This window comes from Giraffa tippelskirchi, chromosome 10, assembly GCF_054371585.1.
Source record: "Giraffa tippelskirchi isolate mGirTip1 chromosome 10, T2T-mGirTip1v1.2.pri, whole genome shotgun sequence".
Classification (NCBI taxonomy): Eukaryota; Metazoa; Chordata; class Mammalia; order Artiodactyla; family Giraffidae; genus Giraffa; species Giraffa tippelskirchi.
Genome location: NC_137284.1, coordinates 115,872,681 through 115,892,729, shown reverse-complemented (window position 1 = coordinate 115,892,729; position 20,049 = coordinate 115,872,681). Strand labels below are relative to the sequence as shown.

General features: G+C 38.4%; 1 protein-coding gene, 1 long non-coding RNA gene and 1 other non-coding gene across 8 annotated transcripts in view; 2 read left to right on the top strand and 1 right to left on the bottom strand.

Annotated features, from left to right (window-relative positions):
* The window catches only part of SPMIP4 (sperm microtubule inner protein 4), a 34,175-nt gene that overhangs the window by 12,229 nt on the left and 1,897 nt on the right, over nt 1-20,049 (bottom strand). For 4 of the 6 annotated variants that reach the window (XM_081533853.1, XM_081533852.1, XM_081533851.1 and 1 more), the window contains exons 2-6: nt 19,396-19,553; nt 9,408-9,584; nt 4,715-4,786; nt 2,575-2,604; nt 653-834 (exon numbers count right to left, since the gene is read on the bottom strand). In XM_081533853.1, coding sequence (XP_081389979.1) covers nt 653-834; nt 2,575-2,604; nt 4,715-4,786; nt 9,408-9,584; nt 19,396-19,529 — 595 coding nt within the window. In that variant the 5' untranslated portion in view covers nt 19,530-19,553. Of the gene's footprint in view, nt 1-652; nt 835-2,574; nt 2,605-4,714; nt 4,787-9,407; nt 9,585-10,722; nt 10,819-19,395; nt 19,554-20,049 lie in introns of all 6 variants that reach the window. The other 2 variants (XM_081533855.1, XM_081533854.1) reach the window with 1 other exon arrangement.
* TRNAC-ACA (transfer RNA cysteine (anticodon ACA)) lies at nt 12,255-12,326 on the top strand. Its single transcript has one exon. It is a non-coding gene; the product is annotated as a tRNA-Cys (tRNA).
* Nucleotides 15,152-19,114, top strand: LOC145523499 (uncharacterized). Its single transcript, XR_014066629.1, has 2 exons — nt 15,152-18,161; nt 18,853-19,114. It is a non-coding gene; the product is annotated as an uncharacterized LOC145523499 (long non-coding RNA).

The window sequence follows — 20,049 nt, the reverse complement described above, 5'->3', positions numbered from 1 at the left end:
TGTAGTTCTTGGGTCTTACCAAAGTTCATTCAACAAATATTTACCTCTGTCTACCATGTACCTCTTTTGTCATTGTCATTTACCAGCCATCTAGTATCTTGTCTTTCTCCATAGATTTATTCTCTGTTTTGAGGTGTCTAGTATGGGATAGAATTGATGGCTAGTGTATGAGCTTACTATCCTCTTTAATGAAACATATCTGAGAAGACCCCAAGGTTTGCATCTGCGAAAAGACACTCCAAAGTGCTCAAAGGAATTGATCAAATTGATCTTATTACTTCCTGAGTCTTATTTCAATGATGATCTCTTCAATTTTATCACAACAGCTACACGCATGTCTAGACTCTGACCCTCTGAGCCAAATGTTGTCCTTTGTGCTGATCACTTGAGCTAGAATGGAATTTGTCAAAGCTAAACCACAGAGAGAATGGGAAGGAAATAAACATTGAAAATACAAGTAGAATACAAGCAACTAATTCTACAACATTTGGTTTCTGGTTCTATCATAGGAAGCTCTGTATAAAAAGAAAAGCAAAGAGCATCTGCAGAGAATTTGATTTAGTCTGTAATGGGGTCTTTTGTTTAATTTTATTATTGAATAAACTTCAAATATAAAAAGAATGAATACTGTTTTGATTTCAAGTCACGTTACCTCTTGTCTTCAAAACTGTTGTGTCATAAGGCTTCGTTGGCACCGTGGGAGGGAACGGCTGTTGGGTTCGGGCTTTAATGCCAGTGTAGAGATCCTTGGGTGATGTAAAAGTTGGGAACATGGCTCCACGGGAGATGTGTGTATGATAGGGGTGTTCAATCGGATACGGGGAGCAGATTTCTCTGAGATTTAGATGAGAAAACAAAACAGAATAGAAAGCAGTGCAATGGAAAACACTTAATCATCCAATATTTATTGGGACTCTCTTCTTGTGGCAGGTACTGTTCTAATCCCTGGTGTATGACAGTGAGCCAAAGTCCCTATCCTCATTCTGGTGGAACAGATATCACAAAACATATGAAATTTTCTTAATTTTGCTAGATGTATAAAAAAATGTTATTTTTAAAATAAATCATAGTGAATTCTTTATCAGTGCATATATTTTGCTACTTATATAAAAATATGAAGTGGAAGATATATGAATTTTGTAGTTTTTGGAAAACTATGGGAAGAATTTCTAGTTGCTTTCCATTCCTGCATCTTATTTTTAGAGAATCCCTGTACTTCATTTTATGGAATCCTTTTAGGCATTCAATTTCAACATGCAAAATGATCCCTTACCATCTTGGACTCAACCAGGCCATCTGTTTCTTTAAGCAATCAATCAACAAAATATACTGCCTGTTTATGTACACAGTGTACACAGTACTGTTTAGAAATCAAAAAGCCAAAAATAGCTAGTATACTGAATGAAAAAAACCAACAATTTAAAAAGACGACAGGGATACAATTTTCTTATCATTTGAAGAACAAGCGGAGTTCTTAAAAAGAACTAGCAGAGGTTTAAAAAAAACTGTGTGAGAGTTATCTAAAATAGAGGAGAATCAAAATTAGGAAGTCCAAGGAACAGAGAAGTGTTATATATAAGTAGAAAATACAGTTTTAAAAAAGGCTGAAATCTTCATCTTGAATTTCTAGTCTTTAGAACTGTGAGACAGTAAATTTGTTTGTTTCTTTTTTCCCCAGCAAATATAACCAGGGATAATTCAGATTCTCCAACAGAGGGCATGCAAACAGTGAACAGAAAACACGCTCCAGGAGTACCGGTGCTCTGGGCTTTTGCAGGAGAAGAGCTAGGGAAAGGGTTTCAAAGTTGAGCTACATTTCTAGTGCTCACAGTGAGAACTCACAGCAGTTATGGGAAAGCTGTGTGATGTCTGTATTTACCAGGCCAAAATAAATGTATAGGTTATGCCACAAATGTTTATGTGAAAGTCTTGTTACAGAAATTTTTCTATCACTATTTTCCATCTAAGTATTGGCAGGATTTATATAATAGCTTTTGCAAGTTCCTATGGATGGTGTGACTATGAAAGAATGAGAATAATTTCTGTAAGAAACATTTAAAAATGTCTCATTGCTTTTGCATCATAGAATATTTTTCAGTAGCGGTCATTTTTGGTTAGTTTGGCCATCTGTTCTCGTCACCCTGATGCAAACCTGTACTGAATTCAGCAGCCTTGGCATCTTGGTGGGCTCTCCGAAATACCTCGCCGCTTAAGATTCTTAACAAGTTCCTGGTCTCTTACAGACACCATAAGAAGTTAAGATTGATTTGTAATAATAGGGGAAACTGGGTATGAGGTAAATAGGAAATCTCTGTACTATTTTCCCAATAATTTTGTAAATATAAAATAGTACTAAATTTAAAAGTTTACTTTAAAAAATTAGAAGGGAATATAATTGGGGGAAATCAATAATGTTGTTATTTTGGACTTGTATCAGCCTTTTCTCTTGCTTGATTAAGAAAAAAAAAAGAACTATGAAAAGTATAACTTGTCCTTACACTGTCTAAGACATATAGATGGCCAATATTTTTTTCTTGATTATAACAGGGAAGGAAAATATAGTTGTCTACTTACCCTACTGTTGAATTAGGTGGTTTGGGCATCCTAGAATAAAAACAGGAAACAAATCCTAGTTTATATTAGGACTTTTAAAAGCTCACAATTCCATTAGCAACTTGCTTAAGAATAAAGAAGTATCCCATTTGCAAACTACAGTCTTTATGATAATGACTGACTTTCTGGAACACTGAGTATTAACCAGTGTTAATACTGGTTATGATATTATCATATCTTAGTTGTCTGCTGGTCAATTTTTTCCATTACTTATTCTAACTTCAGCCCCACTCACCACTCGTTTTGCATTTCTAACTTATTCTAATGATAATAGAGCTTTAGTTCTTACTGACTTCACGCTCATAGGCAGAGCACCAAAGTGCTCTGAGGTAGCCTGACACCATGCATGTGGTGCAATTACATGACCTAAAGTGACCTGAGTGTGGCCTGGTTGGAGAAAACATATAAGTACAGTGTGTGCTTTGCCCCTTTGCCCAGAATCGCTCACCTCTCATGAGAGTAAATGTTGCCCAGTTGCAGAGAGGCTAGAACAAAACTGAACAAGTTCTCAGAGGCATGCCTTTTCTAAACCACTTCACTATTAGAAGGTTGTGTATTTACTAATTGCTCTGAGCTCTACGTGCCAAGAAATAACACTGCAGCCCAGGGACAAAGTCCACACTAGAGAAGGACTGTCATCAACTTTCATTGGATTTCAGCAATTAGTTTCGGCCTATACAAATATTTCTGAAATATTTCAGTTATGAAAAATGAACAGAATGCTATCAGTCAATAGCAAAGGCAGTAAAATTGAATATACTGTTTGCTTTTTTATATGTTCCTCTATTTAGAAAGTGGTACATAAGCCATATAATTTTATCAGTCTATAATGTATTGTAAACACACAATCCACATGCACTTTAAAAGGTTTATATCTTTATTTGGACTCTTAAGTTTGTTGGAACTAAAAAAAAAAAGCATGCCTTCCAGTTAAATTTCTGGTTGAGTACGGGATGGAAAGCAATGAATATAAGAATCTATGTGATCGAGAGCTACCAGATTGACTATTACATATGAAACATTAAATCAGCATTTAAGATTTTTCTCATTTAGCTGATTTTGACAAGTACTTGCCTAAAATTAATTTGATTCAACATGGAAAAAATTGTGTGTGTGTGTGTATGTGTATAACTGAAATCACTTTGCTATACACTTGAAACTAATACAACATAGTAAATGAACTATACTTCAATTAAAAAAACAAAATGGAAAAATAACAAAAATTAAAAAAGAAAAGCTTTTTTAAAAATTCAAAGTTTGAAAGGATAAAATGAAAATAAAAAAAATGCTCAGAGACACCAATTCATTGACCTGAACCTCTCCATGATCTTACTGCCACTCTCTCTTTTTCAGTTTATTAATCCCAAAGGGAAAAAGGCCTAGCAACCACAAATTTCATAACTTTTTGGCTCCCTCTTGTGGCTGAACTCTATATTAACTTATTATCTAAACAGAACCAATATTAGTATTTTCATTTTTACGTCAGTGCTGTCAGTGTTTTATTTTTATCTGAAGATTACAAAGTAGGCCTTTTTAATACATACAACAAACTATTTCAAAGAGCAAAAAATAATATACTATAAAATAATTCCTCTAAGCAAAGAGTAAGTTAAGTATTCTTTATCCAAAAGAGAAACTTATAGAATAATTTTATTAAGAGTTATTTGTAGATTGTCATAACAAACCACTTTCATAAAATTCTGATTAAAATTTTTATTGAGGGCACTGGGGCTTTTTCTATGACCATCTTAAGAAATGTAACAGATTCTTATTAGTTTGAATAACAAAGTCAAAGGCAGGGAAATGGGTCAAGAGGACCTGTATGAATCTTTTTGAACATTACTATTCCATCTTTCCAATTTCTTGTTTTGTTTAAATGCAACAAACTATTAGTAGGTTTTAGTCTATCTATTTTATTCTTGTTCTTTTGGTCTTGGTTTCTATAATCAATGATCTCTATTAAAAAAAGGAAGACTTTTGTTTTTCCAGAAGTTCCCTAGACTTGAAGAAAATTTGGGGACTTTTTAAATTTTGCATATAACTCATTTCCACTTAAAAATGTTATTTGATTTCATATAAGGAAAAGAAACCTCAAACTTACAAAGAATCATTTCCGTAGACGTTACTTTTTTTGTTCTGTGACAAATAATAAAATTGTTCAATAGGAAGCTTTCTGAAAAGAAAAAAAAAGATTAACTTGAACATCTTTTTAATAGCAGTGTAATTGTGAGATAGTAAAAAGATAAATAGATGAATACAACCATGTATACGTGGTAATTCAGTATAGGAAAAGATGGCATTTTAAACCAGTGGGAAAAGACTTATTTTTTAATAAAACAATGCAGGAAAAATTCACTAGCCATTTGGAAAAAACGATTTCAACTTCATACTATTCACAGAGATAATTTCAAATGGATTAAAAATCTAAGGAATTGGTGAAAAGCATACAAATATTTAAAAAAATATACAGGAATATGTTTTTTTCTTGGTGGTAGGGAAAACATTTTAAATAAGATTTTTAAAAACTCAAAAATCAAAAGGAAATTTGATAACATCAAATGAAAAATTTTTGAAAAGGGCTTCCCTGGTGGCTCAGTGGTAAAGTATCCATCTGTCAATGCAGGTGACGTGGGTTTGAGTCCTGATCTGGGAAGATCCCACATACTGAGAAGCAACTAAGCCCATGCGCCCCAACTACTGAGCCTGTGCTCTAGAGGCCAGGAGTCACAACTACTGAGCCCATATGCTGCAACTACTGAAGCCCACGTGCCCTAGAGCCTGTGTTCCACAACAAGAGTGTGTGTGTGTTAGTTGCTCAGTTGTGTCCAACTCTTTGTGACCTCATGGACTGTAGCACACCAGGCTCCTTTGTCCATGGAATTCTTCGCAACAAGAGAAGCCACTGCAATGAGAAGCCCATGCACCACAACCAGAAAGTAGTTCCCATTTGCCAAAACTAGAAAAAAGCCAAAATGGCTAAGAATATGGCAAAATGGATACTTTTAGACACTACTATGGGAATAATAAAGCATTTGGGGGCTAAAATTAAAAATAATTCATATATTGTGATCCATAACTTCTACTTAGAATTTTCCCTGGAGAAACATTTGTGTATTGAGTTCAAGAAAGCCTGTATAAAGATATTAATACATTTAGTTAATACAAAAGAAGAAAAAGAAAATACAAGAATGGCTAAATAATTTAATACATCCATACTATGGAACACTAAAAGAAATTTAAAGAATCAGATATATCCATATTTATAATCTTAGATTGCAGTTTTAGGTTCATGGCAAGGTTGAGAGATTTGAAGGTAGAGAGATTATCAAACACCCTTTAAGTCATACATGCTTAGCCTCCCCCATTGTCAACATCTCTCACAAGAGTGGTACATTTGCTGGGATTGATGAACTTCCACTGACACGTCATTATCACCTGAAGTCCACAGTTACCGCAGACTTCATTCTTGGTGCTTGTGATATTTTAATATATACTGTAATGCTGAACTCAGTATCTTTTGAACACCCATCCTACATCTCATCTACCCAATGTAGACTCCAAAATACTCGCTTTCTCAGTCTTTGAGATTGGCCCTAGAGTGTGAGAGTTATTCATACCCCACAAGAATGCTCACCAACAGAATCTCACAACTGAGGATGCTCTCAATTAGGTAGATACTCTGTGGGCATCCATCAGGCTTTCTCCAGTCACCCGGTGCTTTCTCAGTGGCTTCATAAACTAAATTATTACAGGGGCAGGAACAGAAGTTCTCAGGTATGAACTCAGCAACACGAAACTCCCCTTCATTAAAACTGGCCTGGCTACATTTGAGTTTACCAACAGAAGTTACCAATCCTAAGTAATTCATAGAGAAAAATTTCCCTGGGTGTACCAGTCACCCACCTGGTGGGTGGCTGACTACATTAGACCCCTGCATCATGAAAGATGACTTATCCTCACAGGAACCTCTAATGAAGGATTTCCCTTTCCTCCTCATTACATTGCTGCCAGTTACATCATCAGTGGAATGTAACTGAATGCCTTATTCACTGCATGACATCTTAAACAGTATTACTAAGGAACTCAATTTATCACAAAAAGAAATAAGGCATTGGTTGAATTTAAAAGATTCACTGGCCTTGTCATATTTACAGAATGCTAGAATAACCTATTGATGATTCAGCTATGGCTAAGTGTTGTCCTAAAGAGTGTGGCACATGCTCTGAACTGGTGACCAAAAAATACTTTCCCCTGTAGCCAGAATGCATGGTCTAAAAATTACAGGGGGATGTGGGAGTGATGCCCCTCACTGTTTTTATTACACTTGAGAAAATTTTTACTTCCTCCCCAGCCACCTTGAGCTTTGCTCATTTAGAGGTTAAGGAAGAAATGCTGCCACCAGATGACACAACAATGGTCCCACTGGACTGGAAGCTGAACTGATGATGGAATCTGGGGCTCCTTATGACTCTGGAGAAAACAGGCAAGAAAGAATTATTCCAAGTAGGCTGGGATGATAGACCCTAAATGTGAAGGGCAAGAGGATTGCCGCTATACCATGCTGGGGAAAAGGAGTATTTCTAGAACCGGGAGTATCTTTCGGACACCTCCTAACATTGCTCCCAGTGGCATAAAATTCATAGAATGGTGTAGTAGCTGCACAAGGCAGAACCGCTAACAGCTTAGTTTTTGTTTTTTTTTTTAAGATTTAAGTTTATTTATTTATTTCGCAGTGTTGAGTCTTTGTTGTTGTGCAGGGCTACTCTCTGGTTGTGGTGTGCAGGCTTCTCATTGCAGTGGCTTTTCTTGTCTCAGAGCACAGACTCTAGGGCATGTGGGCTTCAGAAGTTGGGGCTCCCAGGCTCGAGAGCACAGGCTTAGTTGTTGTGGCCCATGGGCTTGGTTCCTCCTTGTCATATGAGATCTTCCCTGATCAGGGATCAAACCCGTGTCTCCTGCACTGGCAGGCAGATTCTTTACCACTGAGCCTACCAGGGAAGCCCCAAGGGAAGCTTAGATCTTTCAGAAACAAAATTTGGGGTTACCCACCAGGTAAAGGCTTCTCTCGTGGCTCAGACAGTGAAAGAATCTGTCTGTAATACAGGAGACCTGGGTTCGATCGCTGAGTCAGGAAGATCCCCTGGAAAGGGAATGGCAACCCACTCCAGTATTCTGGCCTGGAGAGTTCCATGGACAGAGGAGCCTGGTGGGCTAAGTCCATGGGATCACAAAGAGTCGGACGCCGTTGAGTGACTAACATACACACACACACACATACCAGGTAATAAATTCCTACGGGCTGAGGGCAAGGGTACTTGAAATATTTTTAAGAGATAAATATGATAATGATAACACTTAAATGATAAAAATGATAAAAATGATAACATTTAACACAAAAGGGTATGACAAGAACTGATTATATTAACCTGCATTTCTGAGTCAGGAGTGATTGACATTCTAATTGGAACAAATATTTCCTTTCTCAAGTATCCTAGGGCTGCATTCCATAAGACACTAAGACTTCTTTCTCATAAGAAGCTAGTCTTTTGCTTTCTTTTTACACACTATAATTCTGAATATACTTCTAAGTCTTTAAGAATATTGTACATTTTTTTAATATACAAATTCTGGGAACCAGAACTATAAACTCCATGAGGAGCTATACCTTAATCTCAACAATGCTTGCTATATTCAAATGACTGAATAAATGAATAGCTGGAATGAGTGAATGAATGAACAGATGAAAAGAATGTGGACTATGGAGTTAAATAAACCTGGATTCAAATCCCCATTCTGAAACTTCATATTGTCTGACCCAAGGGAAGGTACTGAACCTCTTGGGTCTTTATTGTAAAACCAGGATAACAGTTTCCACTTTACAAAGATATTAAAAATCTAGATTATATTAGAAAGTAAGTTCCACGAGAGTGGGGGCTTAAACAAATCTGTTGAATGAATTAATGAACTTGAGGTCCTATCTTCAATGTGTCAATATTTGTGTCTTTCCAATTGGACTTTTCATTTGTCTGCTTTTTATTACTTTACTGAGGCTTTCATAAGGCTACCACATGTCCCTATTGGTATTGTTTTTCTCTCTAGCTGTGGCCTATTTATTTTAACTGCTTTAGAATAAAAAACTAGTTAGCCAGATTGTTAGTAAACTAGGTAGCCAGGATTGTTAGATAAAGCAGGAGTAAGCGGGCTGTGTGGAGAAGCTTCAATGGATTTTGTTTTGAGTAAATTTCATACTTAGTAGTTAATGTGACATTTAATTTACTGTTCACATTTTGTGTGTGTGTGCTTTATCTTCAGTTTTAACTGGGCTTTGAATAAATTTGCTGAAAGGGTAACTTTAAGACATAAATGATGATTGAAATATTTTAATACTTGAAAACAATGCCCATTAGATTCTAATGACTATAGATGGTTAAAAAAAATAGAATTCAAAAGTCAACAACATTTGTAGAAATTAGGCCATCTATTTGCTCAAGCCAAAAAAATTAATCTCTCTCAGGAATCTTACTTAGTTTTAGATAAAATATGATTAGCAAGGTAATTAGATTAATCAAAATTTCTGATCACATACTTAAATATCTCTAAGGAGAGCAAAGATATTTATAACATATTTTTTACTGACTTCACAATTAGAAATTATATAATTAGTGTTCCCATCTGTCTCTTTTCATAAATAATAAAAGTTTAGAAGTAGATTTAAGTTAACAAAGGACTCACAATAGAAATACAGAAAATTGAATAACAATGACCTCTATGTGAGGGACTGAAAGTTTATTTACCTTGGCCAGGTTTCTCCACCATATCCATAATGCTGATGTCCTTTGCCCATGACTCTAGGAGGTTCACATTTCGGCCTGTGTTCCTCAGGGAGCGAAATGGGTATCATCCCTCCATATTCGTTTTCAGCGCCCCATGGAAGCCTACATTGTTGGAGTGACTGTCTTAATTTCTGATACCTGCATAAAAAGAGAGATTTTTGAAATATTAATGGCTTCAGAGTGGAATTCTATGGTCTGAATGTTTGTGTCCTTCCTGCCCCCAAATTTATGTATTTAAATCCTGATGTCCAATGTGATGATCTTCAGGAAGTGACTAGGTCAGGAGGAGCCATCATGAATGGGACTAATTCTCCTATAAGAGAGATTCCAGAGAGCTTGTTAGCACTTTTACAATGCAGAAGTGAGCTAGAGTGAGAAGGACCTTGTTAGAAATACAAATTCTCAGGTTCCATCCCAGATCCAGGAATCAGAATTGGGGGGTGCAGTGAGGTGTTGAGCCCTATAATCTGTTCTTCTTTAATTTATTTTTTAATTGGAGGAAAATTGCTTTACCATGCTGCATTGGTTTCTGCCATATAACAGTGTGAATCAGTCACAATTATATATGTATATGTGTATATATATATATATATCCCCTCCCTCCTGAGCCTCCCTCTCCGATCCCCATCCCACCCCTTTAAGCTGTAGTCTGTTTTAAACAAGCCCTCCAGACGATTCCTTTGCATGCTAAGCTTTAGAAGTACTACCCTATTCAACAAATTACCTTCCATAGAAAATAATTCTCCAATAGTTCCACCCTTTACAACTATAACATTCAGTAGGTTGGAGACATGGAAATTTCCTATATTGGCTGGTAGGGCTAGTCTCATCTTAAAAACGGGTAGTTCAGATGACTTTCTCTGCTCTTTCTCAACGAGGGAGTGAAGGGCAAGGACACATATTCACTGTTGTAAAAAGGCTTCACAGGAAGTATTCAGTGGGTGTCTGTGAAATGATTGCCTGAGCGAATGAAAAAGGCCAAAGAGACTGATTTGTTTCCTGGACTGCTACTTATGACACAGTAGGAAAACTTTAAGCTAGGGAGAAGCCCTCACAAAACTCTTAATCTGGCTAAAGACCTGTGTCCTAATTAGGAAGGATTTCATGTCTTCCAGTTTCCACTAATGGCAGTCAATTATTTAGACTAACCATCCCACTAAAAATAAATTAAAATGCTGGAAAAAGAGCTTTGGGGTTGGTGACCATGTGGAGGTGGCGGCGGGGAGAGAGTGGGGCCCTCAGACTTCGTGGAAGTTCAGTGCCCCAATCCACATACCTTGCCCTATGCATCTCTTCCACCTGGCTGTTCTTAAGTTATATCCTCTTATAATAAAGCAGTAATTTGTCACCAAGAAATGAACAGCACAATGTTCTAGAGAACAAAGAACAATGATTCATCACAGTTTTCACAGCACAACAAAGAGGACAGGTCATTGCGGACAAAGACTCTGGCACACTCACCATGGAATCCCCAGGATATGGCACTGTGCCTTGCAAATATATGCTCAATAAATACTTACTGACTAGGTGGTTTTCCTTGAGAGCAGAAAATGACATGATAATTTTAGAAAGGGGACCCGTTGAACTTCAGGTCAAATTTTCTTGGAGAAGTTGAATTCTATTTTTATTTGACTTTCAATTTTCCTTGAGCAAACAACACAAAATGTTGAAAAGAAAAGCATCTTCTTAAAAAGCAACTCATTGTTAACAAGACAGGAAGAGATACCAGGGTTCCATAAGAGGGGGAATAGGAATCCGGAAAGGTAAACAAACACAGAAGCCACTTTTGCCCTTAAGGCAGTGCTAATTCTGGCAGATTTCATTTTTGCTTTAAGGACATTGCAGGGGGAGAAGCACAGAAATCAGGCAGGTGAGGAATCTAAAGGAAGCCATCCCTACCGTAAACTGGGACCCGAAAAGGCTGCCCTCTCGTGTTAAAGGTGAGTCAGGAAAAAACCAGCTCTCTCATTTTCTCCCCAAATTTGCACTTGCCCATGACTTGAACTTGAATTTAAGTGGTCAGAGACAGATAGCACACCTCCTATTCATATATATATGCAAAACCAACAGGATCCCCTTCTGGAGGAAGGATTCTTGTGTAAATCACTGTCTAGGATGAGTTCTAAAGGATGAGTAGGACTTTTCTGGGTGCAAGAGAGGGAGGACTCTAAGCAGGGACAATATCATGGAAGAAGGCCTAGAGGGTTGAAAGGTTAAGGAACTGAAAATTCCTGACAGTGTTGGCTCCAGAATCCTTCTTGGGGAAGACTTGCTTGTTTGATCAAGTATTTTGTTGGGCCACTTGGAGAAGAGACAGAGACTCTGCAAGTATAGGTGTTGATAAGGACTCTAGCAACCCAAGATTTATTAAGCTGCTCAGCAGTGGAAGGGATTTGGTGTTTCACTCTTGAGAGAGGAAGATGAGGGGAAAGGGAAGTAGAGGGAGAGGAAGAAAAGAGGCCAGCAGGATGCTAAGGGATCACAGTGAGTGAAAAGGGGAACTCTGATGGTAGCTGGGATAAAGAATTTTTAAATACAGAAGCTATGGCTTATAAGGGACTTTTAGTTATATATTATATGGTATGACATGATTCTTCCTTCAGACCCTTACCTGATTAGTGACATTTATCAGGCTCACAAATGCTGTGTGTGGATGAGGTCTTTGGAGGAAACTAAAAAATGACTGTTTCACATCTGGGTCAAAATGTTGTTGAACAGAAGCAGAATGCGTGGAGCCGGGTACCCAAAGTCAGTTACGGTCGTCCCCACCCCATCCTGGGAATTTCCGTACATTTTGAGGAAGGCTTTTCCCTGGTGGCTCAGATGGTAAAGCATCTGCCTACAATGCGGGAGACCCAGGTTCGATCCCTGGGTTGGGAAGATCCTCTGGAGAAGGAAATGGCAACCCACTCCAGTACTCTTGCCTGGAAAATCCCATGGACGGAGGAGCGTGGTAGGCTACACGTCCATGGGGTCGCAAAGAGTCGGACATGACTGAGTGACTTCACTTTCACTTTGGGTTACCAGAATGTATGGAATAAAGATTTGAGTGGAACTTAGATGAATCTTAAGGGATGAAAAGACAGCTGAATTTTCGGCTATATCAGAAGAGCTGATACAGAATATTGAAGTTTGAGGCACAGCGGAGAAGAGCTGCTTGAGAGGGGAAGCAAGAGAGGAAGACAAGGGTAACACTCTGCATGATGTCATGGGCCCTTTGGATGATACCTTCTGAGCAATGTGGACCCAGTTAGAAACACGGGAAGGGAACTCAGAGATACAGATATGGACAGTGGAGCTGCTTTCTTCTCTGCACCCGTGCACTGGTTTAGTGTCAACCTCCTGCACAAATCTGCTGAATGAAGAACTAACACTTGGGACTGTCATACATGGAATGTATTGTCTCAAAGTCACTACATAGAGGTTGGCAAACTATGACCCACAGGCCAAATCCAACCTACTGCTGTTTTTGTAAGTAAAATTTTATTGGAATACAGCCATGACCATTCATTTGTATACTGGCTATTGTCTATGGCTGTTTTCCTGCTACAATAGCAGAGCTGAGTAGTTTGACAGAGACTGAAAGTGAAAAAAGTGAAAGTGTTAGTTGCTCAGTCGTGTCTGACTCTTTGCAACCCCATGGACTGTAGCCTGCCAGGCTCCTCTGTCCATGGAATTCTCTAGGCAAGCCAGGGTCTCCCGCATTGTAGGCAGATTCCTTACCATCTGAGCCACCAGAGAAGCCCTTGACAGAGACTATAGAGCCTTAAGTGTTTACTATCTGGTCCTTTAAGGAAGAAGTCTGCCACCCCCTGCACCAGCTAATCAAGGAGAGTCTGGTGTCCGCTGATTTGGGGTACTGGAGAAGGGATGCAGGTATTCCATTCTCAGACCTCTGAGGTATGATCTATGACTATAATCAATAGACACAGTGTGGGTGCATGACAAGTGAAAAATATTTAAATACATTTGATTAATGGCAACCTAAGCTTTAATATCTAAGTTTTTAAAAGTTACATTTAAATTAGATGAGTCAATTTCTCAGCATCTGACCCTCATATATTACACTAGCCTAGGAAGATGAGCCAGTAGAATATGTTAATCAATCATTTGGGTTGGCATTCATCTAAAACCAGTAAGTTGCAGGAAACCATTTAAAATAAAAGGCAAAGCATAAAGAAGTCATATTTCTCTTTCATTGTAGGGTCTCATATCCCTACCCCTTAGCTTTAATATTAACAGAATTTATAGAAGGAACTAATTAAATGAAATATTAAAGTTTCAGTATTAAATAATTTTATTGCTTAAATAATACATGTCTCCTAAGCAAATAACAATAAATTATTAGTGCTGAAATCTGTAGCCACATAAAATCAATGTTTACTTGTTTAAGAGAAAGAAATGTTCCCTGTAGATGAACCAATATCTTTCTTTGGAGTCACTTTACAGGATTTTGACTTGGGGGACTGAATTTAGCCAATACAACTGGAAGGCATGATTAAAGGAAAGGCTAGAACAAACGTATGCTTATTCTTTGACAGGAAGCTAACAGTTAAAAACAAAACAACAAACAAACTCCCAAACCTCAGGAATCAGAAAGCAATGGGATGAACACAGAAATAAAATGGAACTTGTAATTAAATCTTAAGCAATTCTCAAGACACTTCCTTAATTGATGTTTATCCTCCTAATGGACTAGGAAGGAGATGTCAGCTGAATGGAAAAAGGAGGTAGGCATCTGTGATTTTGAGTATCTGTACCTGCCACGGTTAAATTTTCAATGGAATAAATACAAAAGAATGCCACTCACTTATTAATACTTTTTAAGGAGATCAAGTAATTATACATAATAGTGACTAATATGATTGTCCCAAAACATACCAGTGAAGAAAGTAACTAATGTACAAAGATTAACTTGCCCTTGGTCACTGGGTAAGCCAGGACCAAAATCCTGGTTTTCATGTTGTTTTCAGTGCCTTCTGCTAGCCCAGTGATTCTCAAAACAAGCTGAAAAACTACTAAAAATGCAGATCCCCTAGATCCAACCCAGACCCAGTGAGTCAGAGTATCTAAAGATAGAGCTTGAGTGCGGGCTAAGATACTTTAGTGGCGTCCGACTCCTTGCGACCCTTTGGACTGTAGCTTGCTGGGCTCCTCTGTCCATGAGATTCTCTGGACAAGACTACTGGAGTGGGTTGCTGGGTTGCCATTTCCTTCTCCAGGGGATCTTCCTGACTCAGGGATCAAACCCTTGTCTACTGCATCTCCTGCATTGCAGGTGGATTCTTGACCGCTGAGGCACTGGGGAAGCCCAAAGACAGAGCTTGGGAATCTGGATTTTCAGAACACTTGTCATGTTATTTTCATGTGCCCAGTTACCAGACTAGTGGTGGGTAACAACTGAGTTAGACTGTGCTGCCTATTCTGGAAAGAAAAAAAATAAGTGGATGAGAGGAAACAATTTTTCATCTCTGTTTAAATTGCCAAATTAGTTCAAAATACATTATAATATTTAAAAACCCATCCCTTTAAGTACAGCCACACTTAGAAAATTAAGCTGCTGAGAGCTAATATATTATGACTTGTATTCATCCTTACCATTATGAAGAGTAATCCCTAAAAGCCAACAGATTTGTGTTCTTCATTGTTTTGTTCTGTTTTTGAGATACCTTGAGGTTTGAGTTGGGAGCCATATACCCTGAACCTGGTTTGGAAGAAGTAAGCCTCAGTGTGGATAGGGTAGAGTTACCAATGTTGCTCTGATGACACGTTCTAGAGAAGTTGAGGAATACTACTGAGAGAAAAGAGAACTTCTATTTCTGTAAGCTGCCCAGCTTCTATTTAAAAGGGAGTTAAATGGGAGGGGGAGGTTCTGAGAATACATGATCATCCTGGTTTTCCCATTTGGGGACTAGGAAAGGGAAAACTTCACATGGAATAAAGTGAAAAGCAAATTTTATTTATTAGGAACTAGGTACATGGTTGTACCTAGATACTGCTTCAAATAATACCTTATTATATTTATAGGTAATTGAGTATATGCTGTGTTTAATTTTGTAGTCAGTTAGAGAAACTAATAACCACGATGGTGTGATCGCTCACCTAAAGTCAGACATCCTGGAGTGTGAAGTCAAGTGGGCCTTAGGAAGCATCACTAAGAACAAAGCTAGTGGAGGTGATGAAATTCCAGCTGAGCTATTTCAAATCCTAAAAGATGATGCTGTGAAAGTGCTGCACTCAATATGCCAGCAAATTTGGAAAACTCAGCCATGGCCACAGGATTGGAAAAGGCCAGTTTTCATTCCAATCCCAAAGAAGGGCAATGCCAAAGAATGCTCAGACTACCGCACTATTGCACGTATTTCACATGCGAGCAAGGTAATGCTCAAAATTCTCCAATTTAAGCTTCAACAGTACATGAACCGAGAACTCCCAGATGTTCAAGCTGGATTTAGAAAAGTCAGAAGAACCAGAGATCAAATTGCCAACATCCACTGGATCATAGAAAAATCAAGAGAATTCCAGAAATGCATCTACCTCTGCTTTATTGACTATGCTAAAGCCTTTGACTGTGTGAATCGCAACAAACTGTGGAAAATTCTTAAAAAGATGAGAAAAGAAGACCACCTTACCAGCCTCCTGTGAAACCAGTATGCAGGTCAAGAAGCAACAGTTAGAATCAGACATGGAACAATGGACTGGTTCCAAACTGGGAAAGGAGTACATCAAGGCTGTATATTTTCACCCTGTTATATGCAGAGTACATCATGAGAAATGCCAGGCTGGATGAGGCACAAGCTGGAATCAAGATTGCCGGGAGAAATATCAATAACCTCAGATATGCAGATGACACCACCCTTGTGGCAGAAAGCGAAGGGGAACTAAAGAGCCTCTTGATAAAGGTGAAAGAGGAGAATGAAAAAGCTGGCTTAATACTCAACGTTCAGAAAACTAAGGTCATGGCATCTGGCCCCATCACTTTATGGCAAACAGATGGGGAAACAATGGAAACAGTGACAGACTTTATTTTCTTGGGCTCCAGAATCACTGCAGATGGTGACTGCAGCCATGAAATTAAAAGATGCTTCCTCCTTGGAAGAAAAGTTATGACCAACCTAGACAGCATATTAAAAAGCAGAGACATTACTTTGCCAACAAAGGTCCATATAGTCAAAGCTATGGTTTTTCCAGTAGTCACATGTAGATGTAAGAGTTGGACCATCAGAAGGCTGAACATCGAAGAACTGATGCTTTTGAACTGTGGTGTTGGAGAAGACTCTTGAGAGTCCCATGGACTGCAAGATCAAACCAGTCAATCCTAAAGGAAATCAACCCTGAATGTTCATTGGAAGGACTGATGCTGAAGCTGAAGCTCCAATACTTTGGTCACCTGATACAAAGAGCCTACTCATAAGAAAAAACCCTGATGCTGGCAAGGACTGAAGGCAGGAGGAGAAGGGGACAACAGAGGATGAAATGGTTGGTTGGCATCACTGACTCAATGGATATGAGTCTGAGCAAGCTCCAGGAGATCGTGAAGGACAGGGAAGCCTGGTGAGCTATAGTCCATGGGGTCTTAGAGTTGGACACGAATGAGTGACTGAAAAACAGCAATGAAAAGCAATATTTTCTCTGACATTCCTCTTAGATTTCAAGTCTGTTTAAGGGTTTTGGAGCCAATTACTAACCAAACCATAGGACCATTTAGGTAGAGGGTATCAACATTTCAGTTAAATGCCTCTGTGAGTGCTTTTGAGGGCACAGTGAGTTCCATCAGATACGGCAGCATTAAATTCCTACTCAGATCCCTTTTGGCCAAATATAAAACCTCACATTGCTGCTTTTGATCCAGGGACCACTGCTTATCCCCATATCACACACGATCTGCTAAGGGTTTCCTCTGGCTCCAGGAAAGCCCTGTCTGATCTTATGGTCCTTGGAGCTGAGCAGGAATCTAGGGCTCACAGCCACTTTTGGGAATCAGATAACAAAGCAGGTGCAGCAAGGAATGAGTCTGTAAATATGAATTGAACACACTTTCCCACAAATATGAACATATTTCTTTGCATTAAGTGAAAAATAGTAGTTTACAAAAAAATATGTTGAATGGAATCTTTAAATTAAAAAAATGGAGGAGACATCTTGAGATATTAACAATGGTTACTGTTTCTGGATAAAGGAAGTACAGAAGGTTTTCTTCCTGTGCTTTAATTTCATTTTTTCTTCCATTGGAAAAATGGAAAATTTATTTTCTTTGTGGATTTTCATGATTTCCAAGTTATTCATACAGAAATGTCAGGGTTTTTTTTCAGTTAAAATTTTTTTCTTTATATCTTTTTTTTTCTTTTTTCTTGTGTGTTAGTTTTTAATTAGGAGAAAAAGCTTTCTTTTTATTTTTTCATATAAAGAGTATGTTTACAAATTGGAATAGATCCGTGGAAGTCTGATCAAGACAGTGAAAGTCTTGACACAGGAAGAAGGAAGAGTAAAGTCTGGTGAAAACAAGTGTTCATCTGGCAAAAAGAACTCAGTCAAAAGAATCTTCAAACTCTTGAGGGGTTGCTATCATAAAGATAATGTGTGTGTGTGCTCAGTCATATCTGTCATGTCTAATCTTTTGACTACTTTCTTAAATGAGAAAGACTTCTTAGATGAGAGATTTGACAAAGTGAAATTATAAAACAAACAAGCAAAAGCAAGAAAACAATTACACAGGTTATTTTTCACCCATGATTTTGAGTCTTTTTTTTTCTTTCCTAAAAATGATTCAAATAAATATTGATACAATACAGTAAATCTGGCACTACGATCTCAGAAAATTACTTGCTTGGACCCTATTCCTTCATACATAAAATGGGGATAATAATAGTACTTATCTCATAGGGCTGTTGTAAGGATTAAAAGAATTATCACATTAGTAAAACATTTGGTACAGTGCCAAAACATAGTAATCACTCATATATGTTAGATGACATTTTAAACATAATCTGCAATGCATTACAGAAAATTTGGCACAGCATAAATAAAGTCTGAATAACAGATTCTGGGAGTATTTTTGAGCAGATGGTGTTAGAGAATTATAAGGACCCACTATGCTACTCTTTGGGCTTCTCTGGTGGCTCAGATGGTAAAGAATCTGCCTGCAGTGCAGGAGACCTGGGTTTGAGCCCTGGGTCAGGAAGATACCCTGAAGAAGGGAACAGCAATCACTCCAGTATTCTTGCCTGGAGGATTCCATGGACAGAGGAGCCTGGCGAGCTACAGTCTATGGGGTTGCAAAGAGTTGGACATGACTGAGCAACTAACACACATACTACTCTTTATAAAGTTCGATTAAAACATTAATTCACAGGGTTCCCTGGTGGTTCAGTGGTAAAGCATCTGCCTGCCAATTAAGGAGACACAGGTTTAATCTCTGGTCCAGGAAGATCCCACATGCTGAGAAGCAACTAAGCCTGTTTGCCACAATTACTGAGCCTGTACTCTATAGAGAACAAGAGCCACAACTGCTGAGCCCTCACGCCTTAGAGCCAGTGCTCTGCAACAAAAGAAGCCACTGCAATGAGAAGCCTCAGCACCGCAACTAGAGAGTAGCCCCAACTCTCCGCAATTAGAGAAAAGCCCACACATAACAAAGCCCCAGCACAGCCAAAAACAAAGAAACAAAATTAATTAAAAAATGAAGGAAAAGATCATTCTAGAATTCTAGAATGCAGTAAATGAATTTGATGTTTGCCTTTTAAAAATATATACTAACTTTTTACTTCTTGCCAAGTTACTAACAGATGTGGACACTTCAAAGTTTAGTTCATTGTCATATTATGCCTTCCCGGTGATGTGATACACAGAAGAGGTCCATAACCTTACATGCTTTTTCTCACAAGACAAAAATACAATAATATATTAAAACCTTTTATAATTGTTTGCATTCTCCAGTCTTTTGTTTTACCTGTCCTCTGAGGCAGTTGGGCGAGTAGCCGTTAGTAGTGGAGTGTGCAGTTCATTAGAGTAAAAGGTGTCTGACAGTATGTCAGCTCCTTCAAGCTCCCTACAGCAGTAGGGCTGGCCATGAATTACCTCCATGCTTCTTGGCTAAAAGGGCACAACCTGGAAAAAGAAAAGGAGGGCGCACGTGGTTAAAGAGTCACTGACTTAGTTGCTGTCACACTGACCCTCCCTCAGGGCAGGCAGGAAACTCGCTTTGTACTGCTCAGTAGTTCAACCCAAGTCTGCTTAGAAATCATGGACTCCTGTCCTTGGGGTGAGCCCTATCTGTGGGCCCTCGGGTGTCCTTTCAGTAACAGATGGCAACTTAAGTTCTATGGAAACGTATTTCAACTGAAACAAATCCACAAAGGGGAAGTGGTTCTAAAGTAGAGTATGAATGATAAGTGGATGACACGTGGACTCATTTAAGGCCTCTACCTCGCGGGCATTGACTGACATTCGAGTCTTGCCTCAGCTGATTCCCCCTGCCCCGGTCTTTTTTTTTTTTTTTTTAAAGCAGGGAGACTCAGCATCCAACAGAATTAACACCTGTGCTTCTAAAGTCTTCAGGGATTCTAGTCGAGAGGTTCTTTGCAGAGAAGTGGAGAATCAGCGG